Source organism: Poecilia reticulata, chromosome 10 (assembly GCF_904066995.2).
Source record: "Poecilia reticulata chromosome 10, P_reticulata-male-v2, whole genome shotgun sequence".
Lineage (NCBI taxonomy): Eukaryota > Metazoa > Chordata > Actinopteri > Cyprinodontiformes > Poeciliidae > Poecilia > Poecilia reticulata.
Window position 1 is genome coordinate 30,870,413 of NC_088839.1, and position 16,025 is coordinate 30,886,437.

Genomic DNA, 16,025 nt, shown 5'->3' on the forward strand with positions numbered 1-16,025 from the left:
AATCGCAATAGTTTAGAAAGGTAGTTCTGTCATGGTCCATGTTTCTGTGTGTTTATTTTTGAGGTTTTTCTGTGTGGTCCTGTTTCCTGTGAGCCTCTGCATCTTCCCCGTTGATTGTTTCCCAGGTGTGTCTCGTTCCCTTGATTACCCCTGAGTGTATTTAAGTCCACCTGTTGTCTTTGTCTCTTGTCGGATCGTTGTCGTATGTTGTACGTCTTACATCTAGCTCTCCAGTCGCACTGTTTAAATCCTTAGCTTAGCTCCCGTATTCAGTCTCCTAGTTAGTTGCTACCGGTTATTAGCTGTGTGCTATAGCTCCTGCTGTGCTGCCTGACTGGATTGTTGCTACAACCTTCATTAAATTCTTCAACATCATCTTCATCTGGGTCTCCTGCGTTAAATCTCACCACCATCACCCCCACCACATGACAAGTTCATTTAATTTCCTTCATTATTCAGAAAGTGAAAATCATTTTTCTTACACACTGAAAAACAGAGTTAAGTTTTTTTACAGCTAACAAAAAACACACAATCACATGCTAAGAAATGTTAGATTAATAAAATAATATTTTTTCAAGATGGCATCCAGGATTTTAACTACTTCAGTTACAAAGAGAACAAACACACTGAGGTTTTTCTGTTCAAATGTGTTTTTGTATTTTTTCTGTCATGTCAGGTTTGTAAATAAATTGCTTTCCAACATTCTACCTGGTAAACTAAAGGCTAAATAAATATTAAATAAAACCCTAAACTTTTTTGAGCTATGAATTGATTGCCTTCATTTTATGCTGTATTAATTACGGTAATTTATGCAAAAGAAGTTTTGACCAAGCAGTGAGTGTAAATACTGTAGTTCAGGGTAAAAATGTTTTAGTACGATCCCATTTCAGAACAAAACTGTTTTTCCATAATATTCCAAAGTTCAGAAGCTGCATGTAAGCCATAATGATCAAAATTAAGATAAATAAAAACTTGATATATCACTGAGTGTGATTGATCCCTATATAAATATGTTTTCAATCTAACTAATTAAACTTTTTAATTAAATATTAATGTATTCAAATTGACCTGTATATAAGAAGAAACTTGTTTTGTGACATATTTGATGTATTATTTTTGGGGAGGTATGTAGTACAGCACTTGAATGACAATGGCCTCTGATGAGTTATTGTTTATTTTTTTACTTTGTTTTTCAGTTGGAAAAACTACACTCCAGGAAAAGTCATGAACTCAATGAGAAACAGAAAAAATATCCTCCGGGGTTCAGGCATTTGGAGAAAATTCAATAAAAACAAAACATTACTTTGTGAGAAACTTTGTGACAGTTAAGAAAGTTAGTGAAGGAGAACAAATCTGTAGTTCTAGAAACAGAAAGGTCAAGAGTTCATCATAATCAAAATAATCCTCCTGTAGAGAAAAGAAATGCTCTTAAAATGGGAACATTAGCTGAAATATATATCGTAGTGGCAAAAACATTTCAAAGGATAAAACTAATGCACCCCAACAAAGTAGCTAATCTAAACGATCATATTCAGCCTCAATTTAACTGCAAGTAGAACAAAACAGTCATGAGTTTGTTCAATGAAGCCTCCATCATAACTGTGAGATCATTAGACATTGTGAAATCTTTCCCTTAAAATTTGCTCTCCTTCACAACGTCCTGTTCCCTTGATCTTCACACACTCCTTCAAACACTCCATGATAATGTTTTGATAATGTCCTTGAACTGGAAGACACAATATGTGACGCTTTTCAAAGTGATCCACATGTTAACGTGTTTCATTCAGCCTTTTTCTCAAAAGCAATTCAAACTTTGTCTCTTTTTATTTTGAGAATAGTTTCTCTGTGCGATTTGAAAATAAAATAAATGATGAAAGGAACTTACAATTCTCCGAGCTTTTGGAGGACTGAGAATGCTTGTTCGTGTATGTAGCTGATCCTGTTTCGCTGCAACACCCTGGGAAAAGTCAATAAACACTGAATTACTCCGCTGTTCCTCGACCCTCTTCCTTCCGTTTAATGAATTGCCTGTATTGACTTCATGCTCTGGCTACAAGGTGGCTTCAGTTTTGAGTGAATCTGGGTAGGATTTGCAAGCTTAAGTCAGAAGTAAATATTTTGAGAGCAAGCCTTTGCCTTAGCTATGAATTAAATTATGCAAATTTACACTTACAGAACTGTCAACATGGTGCATGAATGGAGAGAAGCATTTCCAATTTTTTCAATTAGATTTCCCTCCAAGTCCCTGCAAGGACATGTTTTGGAAAACAGAGAGTACGTGGGGATAGACACACAAACAGAGAGAATAAACCCATCAAAGGTCTTGTCACTTTTATGAGAGGACAGTTTGTGATATTTTCTGACATCCCACTTACAGCCAGTTCAGTCTGGGCATTTCCCTGCAGATGTCATCCAACTTTGCCAGGGAGTTGTTCAACAAAACCCTGTCAATCAGACAAAAAGAAACACAGTGTCGCTCATTTCTTCTTCATGTTCAGACACTTTTACTCTTAACAGGGGAAGAACAACTCTAACAACAACCACTTCAAATAGTCCAAAAAAACATGAGATGAAAGTAAAAGATCAAATATATAATATAAGGGCAGAAACTCACAGTAAAACAAGAGAGTTCAGTCCTGAAAATGTCATGGCAGATATCTGATGGATATTATTGTTTTCCAGGATCCTGAAAAGACAAACAGGATATTGTTTTCTCCTTATTGTTGGATCATTGATTCGGATAAAACCGCCTCAGTAGAGATACGTGTGGTGTATAATATAACACTGAGAGGAGGATGAGAGGAAACAGGAAACAATAGAACATGAAAGCTGTTGACTCACAGCCACTCCAGCTTGTGCAAGTCCTTGAACACTCCTGGCATCAATACTGTTATCTTGTTGTAACTCAGGTACCTGAAAAAAATAAATAAAATGTTACCTTACTCTGTATACGACACATGAAACTAACAAGCAAAGCTAAGCCTGTATTCAGCGTCAGTCAGAAACTTATACTTAGTCATTAGCGTTTTGCTAACTTTGAAAACGTTTAGCACACGTAGCTTCCAATAAATACATTTTTTATAAAGTTAATTTTTAAACACTAATTTACTTGGTTGTTTTATAAACTTTTAGTTGAATAAAATTCAACATCTGTGTTGAATGTTTGGTTAAGAATTATTCAAGTAGCTTGACATGGGTGAATATGTGGGTGAAGACTGTTTACTGCAGTTTTCTCTCCTCTTCTCATGTTCTCTCTTAAAAAACAATATTGAGCAAGTGACCAGTGCAAACATGTGGCACAGAAGAATACAACACTTCCAAACAACCAGGGGTGGTCAAGTAGGCAAAGTCAACAACAAATTTAGAAAAAGTCAACAATGAAACAGCTCCAGCTTTATCCCACTTGACATTCCTCTTGCCTTGTGTAGGAAGCTACAAATATCAGTCAATCTGAAAGGCGTCAGGTTTGGAGGAAAAGTTATTTTATTGTTTTGCACCCTCTCGGTCCATGCTGAATAACTCAACTCTCTGCGGACAGTGATACTGCTGCCTAGTTTATGAGAGACTTGGCGAGTCTTGGATTGTTTTGATCATTCAAACCAATTTTCTTCCAGATTAGGCTGACATTTTTGGTCATATGGGTAAAAATTCAATAAAATCTGCTGTTACTAAGGAACAATGATGGACAAATTATGTTTCATTGACGGTTTCAGAATGGCTCTGGCCTCACACTATAGAAAAATATGGACTATAATTACAGTCAGGTCTGTGCCAGACAAAAGCAATCATTTAAACAACTCGTCCGGAGCGTGCTGTCAAAGCAAAGCTTCCTAATAGACATTTACTTAAATGTTACTGAAGATGAATGTATACACTTCAGTCTGTCTGCATGCAGGAATTTGGGAGAAATTGTGCAGCCACTTCCTATATTTAAAATCATTCAAATGTATTTTTTTTAAACATTGGGTATGAAAAAGAGCTGCTCAAATGCAGCCATAAAAGTCTAAATGTGCATGACATGCATGAATATGATGAATGTATGTTAATGTCTAACCATAAACGTATTATAAACATCACTACTGTGATGTTTTACCCAAACCTTCATTCACATCCTGTATATTGTACATTGACAATATCGATTACTTCCCAGTCAACTAAGATGTATTTTAGTCTTCATCTCTATATTACAGGAATAAGGTTTTGCATCGTTAAAGAGCAGAGAGCAGCAGATCAAATGGGTAATAAAAAGAAGGATTTCATTTTCTGTGAGAAAGATGCATTTAATAAAGCAAGAATTTCTGGCATTTGTGGCCTATTCAAGGACGTGTCAAAGTGAGATACAAAAAAAATGTAATGAAAGGTGGAGAGACTACACCTTCGTATTGACAGGTCCTTGCAGGTTTACAGCATATTTTTGTTAAGTCAGATTTCTGTAAAATTGTCCAGATTATCTTCAAATCCCTTTGGATTTGACACGGAGTGTTTTATCAATGTCATCCGCCTCCAGAGGGGGGCGGGTCGAAAAGTTAGGTCCTGTACATCGTGGCTGAAAATAACGTGCAGTATTACAGATGTTTGATTTGTGTGACTATGAAATCTTATTGAAAAGGTTAAGGTGTCTTCAAACTTTGATAAAATATGACATTCCAAGTTAGTTCAAAGGTGCTGAATTTATTTTTTTATGTTTTATAATGACAGAAACAATTTTTAAAATAAGCTGTGAGAATGTGTATAAAGTGAAAAAAAAGTGTTACCAGCAAATGACATCTAGGAAATAGAGTGAAGTTTTCTGGTCCTAACTGATCTAAAACAGTTAAAGTTTAATGATTGTGTCTTTTTCAGCATATGTAAATTTGTTATGTTTCAATTTCTGTCGTTTTTGTCTTGGTAAAACATTACATTTTTCTTCACGGCCTTTACGCATTAAATAACTAATCAAGCCCTGCAGTAAACGTGCAGTACTGGAGCTCGGAAACTCTTCAACCGTTATTTCTTGAGGGATTACGCTGTAGCTGGCTACTCTTTGTTGTCTAGAAGAGTTTTCAGTCATTTCTCTGCTCTGCTCCAGCCTCTCAGTTTTCTCCTCTTTGAACACCAGCCAGCTTTGCTCCTCCCCGACTCGCCTCCCTATCTCTGTGAAAGCCAGCCTGTGTCGGCTCTGCTCATTCATCTACAGCCACCAGAAAAGTAAGCTTTGCACCAGTTCAGATTTTGGCATCCTGCTCCGACACCTTGACTCACAGAAAATCTCTCCAGCTCAACCTGGACTGCTGTGCTCCACCTTCAGTTCTTTGTGTTGGCATTTTTCAAACAATCAAACCTTTTTGGAGGTGCTTAGTTAAATTTACACACATATAAAAACTTAAAGTCGTCCTGAAAGGTTCCTATTTGTATGTCAAGACGATGATGATGACCTCATAGTTTGAGCATATGGGTTACAGTATCATAGATATAAATAATGTTTATTTCCATCTCAGACACAAAAATATTTAAAAAAAACAAAATTCACTTTTCTAAGTTATAAAATCATTTTATGCTCCAGTTCTGACCAGTATTGTTACTGGCAATAAGCAACTAATCAATTAATCACACGATCAATTAAAATGAGCTCAATAATGTCCATTCTTATGATTAATATTTTTGAAGGAGAATTTTATTTTCTGTTCAGTTTTTAGTGATTTTTGTTTACGTTTTATTTTTTGTTTTTCATTAAAACCTGCAGTAAATGTAGCATATGTTTTAATAATAAGGGTTTATTTGTGCTACTGTGCTTCATAAGTCATTATCTACTGGACACTGTCTCTCAATGAAGTCATTTAGTTTGATCAACTTTTATTTATTTACTTACAAAGCAGTTCAAGTTTATACTCACACCTGCTTTACTTGACCATTAGCATTTATTCATTCATGGCTCACATTATAAGTACTTACAGACCTGGGAATATCTGCTCTCTGCTCTCATGCAAGTCACAACTAACACATGCTTCAGTTTTACTTTTTATTTATTGTTTTTATTGAATAAATAAAAAACTAAAAATATACATTTTGATATACAGTCAACGTCTCTGAACATTCAGTTTTGTTTATTTTGCACAAACACTGACAGGAAAAAAAGACGTACATCTTCAGACTTACAGTTACAGAGTACATAAAAGTAAAAACAACATATTTTCTTCCAGAAAAACTTGACACCATCATACTGCTGACATCAACAGTTTGTTTCAAAATCTGTGACTGTGAATAAGTGTTATGAATAGAATATCCTGTTTTGGTGGTTGTGCCATTGTCTTCTCTCCTTACTGCATTAAACCTGATCAGCTTTTCACCCGTAGCTGAATCTGTGTCTCTTACCTGCGATATTTAATATTTCTACCTCCCAGGAATCAGAGCTGACAAGCTACTGTGGTCATGTTTTATGAAATAAGAGTTTGATTTTAATACAAAAGGAACTTATTCTCACACACACATTTATGATCTGAGGTTAGAATCAGAATTGTGACAGAGCTGTTAAAAGTTACAATAATCTAATTACAATAAACATCTAGTAATTAGAAAAACTATTACTTTACTCACAGTCTTGTCAGATTATGAAGCCCTCTGAATGCATCAGGATTCACATCTTGAATATTGTTGTGCTGTAGATATCTACAAAAAGAGGCACAGAAACATCTTGAGGCTGATGAATTAATGAGCAAACAAAAACAGGCACGTTGCCAAAATATGGTTGGGCTGACTGACAAAGAAATCTGCTTATATACAGTTAGGCCTAAATGTGGAGGTAACATCCTGGTGTTGTTGGATGTTGGTATTATATTTTACTGTCTAACAGCTATTCAGTCGTCTTGTTTATGTAAACATAATAGACATTTTAAATCGATTTAAACCCACAATCCCAACAACGCCAAACATGTTTTGTCAAAGGATTAGACTTGTCCTCACAGTGACACTGTGCAAGTTTGATAAACAGCACAAGTCAGTGGCAAAAGCATCCATACGCACGGCAGAACAATCAACACTGCCAGCATGCCCAACAGCCTTCCAAGGCTCATAACGTCTGCAGCTACGTCTCCTGCACAGGGTTTAAGTAACTTTAGTTTATGTGTATTTGGAGAGAGGATGATGGAAACTCACAGTTTCTGAAGGCTTTGATAGTTAAAGAATCCTTTTGCTTTCAGCCTGTGAAGTCTGTTTCTTTGTAAGGACCTGAGAAATGGGAAGGAATTATGATTATGTTAGTGTTCAGACCACTTTATAGTTATCATTAAAAATGATTAAAATAATTAAAGCCTTGCCAAACTATTAATCTGCAGGATTTTTTCTACATTGTGTTATGTAGCAGCTGCAAACTTCAACATATTTTAATGGGATTTTTGTCAAACCAGCACAAAGTAATGCATGTCAGCAAAGTGGAAGGAAATGATGCATTATTTAGAAAATCTTTTGCAGTAAAAGGTGAACCATTTGACAAATGCATCCAGCCTCCCTGAGTAAATGCATAGTAGAACCACAATTTCCATGTCTTTTATAGTATTTTTCTACCAGCTTTGCCAGCTAGACAACATCTTTGCCCATCTTTGTGAAATGGCTCAGTTCCAGTCAGATTGGATTTAGCTCTAGACTTTGACTAAGCCCCTGTAATACATGAATAAGCTGTGACCTAAGCCACCCCATTGTAGCTGTGGTTGTACATGTAAGGTAATTTCTCTGTGGAAAGATGGACCTCCATTCAAACGGACTGAATACAAATGCTTGCTTTGTAAAACGTTTGAAAACCATTTTTCATTTTCCTTCCAGAATTATTCACTATTTTGAGTTGGTCTTTGACATGAAATTAAAATAGTCCTTTCATTATAAAAACCATTAAAATGCCTCACACAAATGATCTTTTTCCATCTCCATTTGCAAAAGATGAGATTTTCATTCCACATTCTTAACATAATTTCGCCTTTTTCGAATGTTTGCTTCGTTCTTCTAGAATGTACTTATATTTATTGAATATAAGGCAAGGCAAATAACGTCAGGCAGAAATTTTCAAATGATTTATTACACAAACACCAAAGGAAAGCCTGATGAATATTTTTTTTTAAACATTTTTTCACACTTGGTCAGCAGTTAGAAAATTACAACCATAAACATGCTGCACCTGGTCAAGCTGCTGATCCATCTTACAAACTCAGTTTTATCAAGAGACTCAAAATCTTCCAGTTGATTCTGTTTTTGCTTCCAAGCTTTTGAATGGATTAGAATGTCACTAAAGTGTAATTTCATCACTTGTAGTTACACCAGACGTTTGGATGTGTTCACTTATGGACTCTGGGGAAATTATAACACAATCTTTTTTGCTCTTCTGTTCTGGTAAACTGCAAAACTTAAGATGACAGTCAAACACAGCATCTTGACTTTTTCACACACTGACCAGCAACATGCCTGGTTTTATAAAGGACAGAAAGGGAAGTAATTTATCAGACGTGACTAGGACTCCACTTTAGCCATTTTATTTTTTCAATTTCCCAATGCAATGCAATGTTTCTCCACTATTTCAAACAACAATTTATCTGTCTGATGTTTGACAAAAATAATGTCCCAAAAACAAAAGACTGTTCGCCAGCTTTTAGCTTCACTCCAAATGAGTTATTATTTGTTTCTGCTTAGATTTTTTTCACTTCAAAATGTGGTTTATACATTGGATTTTCTGCATTGATGATGAATGGACAAAGACATATGCTCCATTGCTTTTGGCTGCGTTCAACATCTGCTATGATGTGAGACAAGGCCAGCTGGAGAGCTGCTTACATCCTGGAGTTACACACTCAGCTTTTCAGAAACCCAACAAATGTTGAAAGAGAAGTTTACACACTCGAGCAGATACGAAATTCACCGATTCACAGTTTTGTTGAAAACATTCAGAGTGCAACAGCACAGCCAGATCGACTGCCGTTTATGGTGGAAGTACATATTTTAGCACCAGTAGCTGTAGAGCAATTGAAAATCAACAGACCAGACGTGCATGGTGCCAATTCTGCATAATAAAATCATTAATTAAAAAGGGGTGTGTTTAAAATACCAGGATTGCAGAGCTCAATCAGTGAAGCCATTCATTCTGTGAAACAGAGGGGTCAAACAAGTGGCTCTCATTTCAGGGTGAAGGCAGGACTTGCTGGTTATAATACATTCCTCTCTGAACACTTGAATAAAATTGGTTCTTCCATATATAATTCAGAACTAAAGCAGGGCTTAATTAAGGAACACATAAAGTGTAGAACATGATAGCATTCCCAGATAAAATGATCTGAAAAAGCAGAAACTAAGTAGAGCTGGGAGTCTTTTACTGGGTCATGATTCGACTTGATTCTGATTTTTGGTGCCACAATTTGATAAAATCAATATTCAATTAAAAACTATTATTCATAATTATTTCTGCTTAAATCTATAAGCATGCAAAGGATCATTATGGTCATTCTGCTCTGCAAAGCATAATGACACATGGAGACATTGAAGTGTCTTATTTGCATTTATCAAGTTCTGAATAATATTCAGAGCTTATATAGAATTATTCCCTCCCTGTATCCTCTGTTTCGCTGCAGCAAAATCGATTCACATGAGAATCGGGATTCTTGTGTGAATCAATTTTTTGGCACAAAACTAAACCACAAAAGCTAGAAAAAAATGGAAAACCAGCATTCGTGCAAACATTTAACCAGTGATGAGCTCCATAGTGGTTAAAGATCTACAGTTACATGTGAAGGACTGCAACAGTTAGGAGATGAAAATGTAAAGTCAAGTAGTCTGCCAAAACCCCCTTAATGCACCTTTATTGTTGAAAGAACAACCCAAATATGTTACCATTTGTTTACGAACACACTGACCAACTTTAACAAAAATGGTCCAACATTTCATGAGCTGATAAAAGCAAAACCTTTGACCACTTTAAAGTTTATACAGTAGATGTTTGAGATGGAAAAACAGATGCCGTTTTATGTATCGGTAGGTTTTTACTCATGTTTACAGTTTCCAACCCATTTGTATGAAAATCAGAGCCATAACATTACTCAGTTAAAAAAAAAATAGGTTGCTATAATTTTGAACATAAATGCAGGTCTGGTGAAACTACAGAAAAGATCCTCATCTGCTGGGAGAGTCTTGATGAATGAAATCAGTGAGATTTGAAAGCTGAAAAGTACATGGCTGGAAGAATCAACAGAGTCATTACAAAGATATAGGAGCAGAGGTACAATCTGAACTTAAATTACTCTCCTCTCAGCCTTTACAGTCTCACTGTGGAAAGGCGTTGACTTTAGCGCAAGCGAGACGTGGAGGTAGTTACAGAGAAATGATGTACAACCTGCTGATATCTGGAAAACTGTCTTTTCTTTTAGTAGGTGGTACGATTATTTAAATCTAGCAAGGAGGATACAAAAACACAATAATATAAACAAAAGCCAACATGGGAAAGATGCTGATCAAATTAATTTGAGTATCTTATCCTGATCACCGTGACAACCTATTAATAACCAGACGATTTGGCAGGTCTGCAGATGTCTTGCCATCGGGAAAGACATCAGAAGTGACATTTAGGAACCAATTGTTTCTGGGAGAATTATGAAGTCACTTCCAAATAATCTGAAGTCCATCATTCTACAGTGACATAGATTATTTATAAGTGGAAGCCATTAGAGACAGCCGCCAATCTTCTCCAAAGTGGACATGCCAGCAAAGTCAGCCCAAGGTCAGACAAGCAACATGACAAAAACTCAGCAGCTGTAGTTCCTTCCAAAAGTCTTCTTGCTCTTTTATTCTTTTTCACATTTTGTGGCAAAGTATATTTTATTTGAATTTCATTACAGATTTACATAAAGTAGCCATAAAATGAACATTTACTGAGATTAAATTAAACCGCTTTATTTAGGTGACTTCTGAAGGTACGAGGTTTGGCTGGATTTTATGTAGACTAAATAGACACAACACACTTTTCAAACTTTTAATTGTAAAATAAAGTGTTGAAAACATGAATGTTTTGCCTTTCATGTCGCAATTCCATGCTACTTTAAAAAGTTTTTAAAGATTTGCAGTAACAAAGTGAAATAGTCCAAAGGACAGACGTAACCAAAATGGAGAACTCCACGTTTGGAGAAAACTAAACACAATAAACACCCGACTCTGACAGTCAGTCATGACGTGCCGCCACACTATCAGGGTACTTTGCAGTCATCATGGACTCCTCTGTATACTAAAATATTCTGGGGTCAACTCAGGTCACCTGTCTGCCAGCTTGAGCTCAGGCTCAAACTGCTTTACTAACAGAACAACGATCCTAAACACAGCAGCAATTTTGAAACAGAATGGCTGAAAAAAATGATCCAGTCAAGTTTCTGACCTAACCTTGAAATCCTGGAGTGGGACCTTAAGTGAGCAGAGCAACAAACACGTGAAGATTTCAACTTTCCAGTCTCCACACAGTCATAACAGAAGAATAAAATCATACAGATATGTTGATGTTGTTGCCAATGTGATTATTTAAGTGACTGGATAATTATTTTACACTTTTCCTTTGTTGTTGTTTAACTACAGTGTGGAATCTGTTGTGTTTTGTGCACTTCAGACTAGATTTATAAATAATTTTTAGTCAGTCTGCTCACCTCCTCGTTCCGCTTGATTTTTATTTCCCTTCAATGCTCCATCTTGGATTTCTCCCATTGAGGTTGATTTCTTTAGCTAGCTGTTTCTTCAGCTCTAGCTGTTTTCAAATTGCAATCTGTGTATAGGGCTGTAGTTTGGAAATGGCAGTAGAGGAAGTAAATGAAGCCATTCAGTCCGTGTTGTTCGCACTTTCAAATATTGAGCAATTAAAACTGGAGGATAGGAAACATTTAAAACATTTTAGCTGCAAAGCTTCATTGAGCTGTAGTGCATTACATACGTCATGGCCAAAAGCAATTAGGTACAATCAGGTTCAATTGTCTAGAACTTCAACAGAGTCCACACCTCCAACAAGCAATCATTTCTCAATAAGGGGCTGATTTTTAGCAGATCAAACTTTAGTTTGATTCGTAAAACCCTAAATCTAAAAGTGTGTTTTTTTCAGATGACTGAACTGATCATCTTTAGCTTCTTCTCCACTGAAACTGTTAAATGCTCAAAAAATATATTTTTATATGATATGAATATCAACTAAGAAAGTACAATTGTGGTTAATTTAGGTTATGTGGTTATTACGCAGTAGAAAAAGTGAAAACACTTGTCAAGGTAAGGCTTCACTTTTCTGTTTTTGAGTACGTTTTTCAACAACGACAGGCCCTCACCTTTTCCCCCCCAACATGGGGTCCTTGAGGGCAGACATCCATGACAACACTTCCAATAAGAAATGACAGTGAAAGCTTTTGATGAATGACTTGTTGAGCTTTATGAAGCTGAAAAAAGGCCATCCCTAAAACAGAAGGGGTTATTTTCTACTCACATCACGGTGACATTTATCGCCACTACGGGGATTTCTCTTAGCTGAGCGCTGTCACAGTCCAGCTCCAGGTCTCGGCACTGGCAGAGCTCAGGAACGACGCCCAGCACTGCGAGACGGGGGACAGGGGCGGGAAAAGGACATCAGAGGACATGTCAATCAAATGGTCATCCTGCAGAGCTATGAGTGGAGCTGCTGGCAGGAATGACAACCTGCTGAAGAATGAAAGGTTACAGATTAAACCACCAGGAGAGGAAAAAAAGTAAAGCAGAGTTTTACAAAAACTTAATTAGAAGGTTAACCCAGCTTTTATGAACAATTACAATTTGGATCTGACCTTTTAAATATGAAAGATGTAATTTACTAAAACAGGATATTTATTTATCTCTGTGGGTAAAAATCCATCACACCTGGAAGTATTTGAGGGCAAAATAAGCAACAAAATGTTTATAAAAGGTTTTATTTGAACAGCACATTTTAACACACATAATTACACATTTTCAGTAAGTCATATTTCAATCAATCAAGGTTATTTTTATAGCACATTTTATATGTTTCAGTTGGAGGTAAAGTTTCTAAAACACATGGACTTTCAAATAGTATTCTAATTATTGATTAGAAATTATGTGATCTTGGACAAATACTTCTAAAGAGCAAATTTCCTTAGTGATGAGTTTTTTTTATGAACCCTCAACTGTGACTTTATTCAATAATTTCTATTTTGTTCTAATTTCTGGTAAGGTTTCCTAACAATGCTCAGAGCACAAGAAAACTTCCAACAAACAAGTAATGTCATCAAAATGAGACGCAGGAAGGAAATGTCCCATCTTTTATTATAATTGGCTCCATTTCATGATTTTTAAATAGCTAATTCATACTGCGTGCCACTTAGCTGCAAATATAGTTCAGCTTAACACCTGACTACTTGGTATGAAAGTAGCAACAACCATTTCAGGTGCAAGATGGAAAAAGGTTGCAAAATGTATGCAACTGCTTATGCAATATGTTGTTGCTGAAAGGCAATAAGTTAAACATTTTTATGCAGTTTTGCATTGATGAATAGATTAATGAGCATATCTGTTTCATTGATTCTCAAATGTGAGTTAAAGCGGATAGACAAGGGCATGGGAGCCAAGTCAGGCAGAATAATCACAGGGATAATTCAACATGTTGATTGCAAATCTAGACAAATCTGTTTGGTTTAAATTGTGCATGTTGCAAATGTGCTCTGAATAAAAAAACATCCATTTCAGCTTCATATGCCTGATGCATCCAACCTGAAAGTTTTGAAGAGTCAGAGATAAAATTTGGGCAAAAAAAAAAACAATCAGCTGCAAGTGAAAAGCTCCAAAAAGGAAACCAAAAATGAATGAAGAAACAAAACAAAAAGAAACTCAGTTGATGTCCATAGTCTTAATTTCATGTATGGATATTTTTATTTTGAGCTTTGAGAGAAACACAGCAGAAATCCCCAACATGAATACCTAAATTATTGTGACCGTTTCCATAATGCTTTGATTACACAACATGCCTTTTTAAGCTGGTGTGGCCAAATCTGTCAAAGGTAATGCAGAAACAAGCTTCTTATATGCTGAAAATATGCTCAGATTATGGTTTTATTAAACAAAGTGCAGAGGTAGAGAGCCAAAATCTCCTATAAGCTTCACATTTTCAAGGAAACAACCCTTAAGCCCAAGCCAGAGCAAAAAAAAAAAAAAAAAGAAGTCAGTCAATCAAAGCAAAGATTGCTAAAAATACCTTGGAGTGAAAATAAAGAAACATTTATTTCTTTATCCTGAAACAGGATGTAGATGCATTTCTAAAATCTAAATCCATATATGTTCAGTACGTGATGGTTCCTTCATGATATCTGCTGCTCACTTTTTTTTCTGTGGGCTGCAAACTACATGCTATTCTGTGTGTAGTAGTATCATAAAACTACACACTGTTTACAAGTATGTTGTTTGTTATCTCTGTTATGAAAAAACATAAAAAGTTATGTGAAAAATGTTCTCTAATCCAAATATCATAACAAATTTCTTAGAGTAGGTATGAAAACAAACCATTTAGTTTTGAACACTAAACCGTTTGGGAAGAGTTTAAAATAATGATCTCAAGATTCAGGATAATCAAATTATTGGAAGTTTTTTTCTTTTTCAGCTAATTTAATCTAAATAAACATGAATGTAACATTACATGTGAAAAGTTTTGAAATGGTTCATCAAAGTTTTATTTCCTATATTACACAAATTTTCCAAATTAATAAAAATAGGAAGCTGTGGAGTTATCTCAGACCAGCATGATTAGCATTCACCATAAGAAGAGATGCTCTTGATTCTTAGTGAAGGAATGTTAAATAACTGCATTTATGTTCATTAAATGTGTGAACTGAACAGGATCAAGGTCTGGGATGTTTTACCAAACTGAACCAGAGCTAATGCTGTTAAACACAGTATATAACCAACCAGAATAGAGATTAATCTTCATGATTTTTAAATAGCTAAAAATTCATGATGGAAAGATTTTAAATCAATAACATGTCAATAAATTAGATCCTAAAATAAGTTGCACTAAAACTGATGGCACACAGTTATACAGTCTTTTCTATATATGGCATAAGCATCTAAAAAGACTCTTCTCCAACATGTTTTATCTTAGTCAGTCCAATCTTCACTGTGCAAAAAGAAATGCAATAATTTTTATCACTGTCCAAACAGCCGCTGGCCTGACCGCAATAAGTGTAAGTAATTATGGCTGGAGGTCCATTCACGCTAACCAGATAAGAGATTACAGCTGTTCTAGTAGTAATTGAGGGTAGAGCAGCTGGGGAATCTTTCACTGGCAATAAATGAGTTGGCTGTTTGAAATAAACAGCTGATGGCCCCAAACCTCCCTGTGCTGCGCTGGATCAGCTCAGATGGAAGGCAGCCAATTTAATTTGGGTTTCACGACACAAAAAAATACAGAAGGAAATTAACAACCAAGTTTGGGCTTGGTGTTGTTTGGAAAATATTCCTGAAGTGTAAATTTAACATCAGATGACATTTTATATCCATCCATTAAGTTACAAACATACGCAGTTAGTTATACTTTGTTTGGAAATATATTTACTTCTACCAGACTGAAAAGTGTCACATTGTAAGTTAAAATTATAACCTTGGCAGGGAATAGATTGTATGTGTACTGTAAAGATTTCTGTTTGTGTTTCACATATTATCCAGGATGCCTGCACAACTATAAATATGTATCAAACCACCAATTTCTGAATAATTAATGTCTTGCACACTTGTTTGTTAATTTGTCTTGAACAACAGTTTCTGGGCCACATAGGATTTTCTTTGGATTGTTTTGGCCTTGAGAAACTATTGTGCAGTTTGGTTTGTAAAATAAGGAAATTGGGCCACAAAATGAAATTTGGATTTAAAAAAAAAAAGGAACAACTAAGAAGATACAATATGACAGAAGGTAAATGTGTTGTAATCTTCCCATCCTCCATATTAAATCCTGAGTCAAATGTTTTACTCTCTACTGCAAAAAAAAAAAATCAAACCTAAGATACATTATCATTTGTGGA

At 35.6% G+C, this 16,025-nt stretch overlaps 1 protein-coding gene across 1 annotated transcript in view; it reads right to left on the reverse strand.

Moving 5' to 3' along the window:
• The window catches only part of rxfp1 (relaxin family peptide receptor 1), a 96,548-nt gene that overhangs the window by 25,276 nt on the left and 55,247 nt on the right, over positions 1 to 16,025 (reverse strand). Inside the window, exons 4-11 of the mRNA XM_008421077.3 lie at positions 12,455 to 12,560; positions 7,132 to 7,203; positions 6,574 to 6,645; positions 2,842 to 2,913; positions 2,615 to 2,686; positions 2,376 to 2,444; positions 2,174 to 2,245; positions 1,886 to 1,957 (exon numbers count right to left, since the gene is read on the reverse strand). Coding sequence (XP_008419299.2) covers positions 1,886 to 1,957; positions 2,174 to 2,245; positions 2,376 to 2,444; positions 2,615 to 2,686; positions 2,842 to 2,913; positions 6,574 to 6,645; positions 7,132 to 7,203; positions 12,455 to 12,560 — 607 coding nt within the window. The remainder of the gene's footprint in view (positions 1 to 1,885; positions 1,958 to 2,173; positions 2,246 to 2,375; positions 2,445 to 2,614; positions 2,687 to 2,841; positions 2,914 to 6,573; positions 6,646 to 7,131; positions 7,204 to 12,454; positions 12,561 to 16,025) is intronic.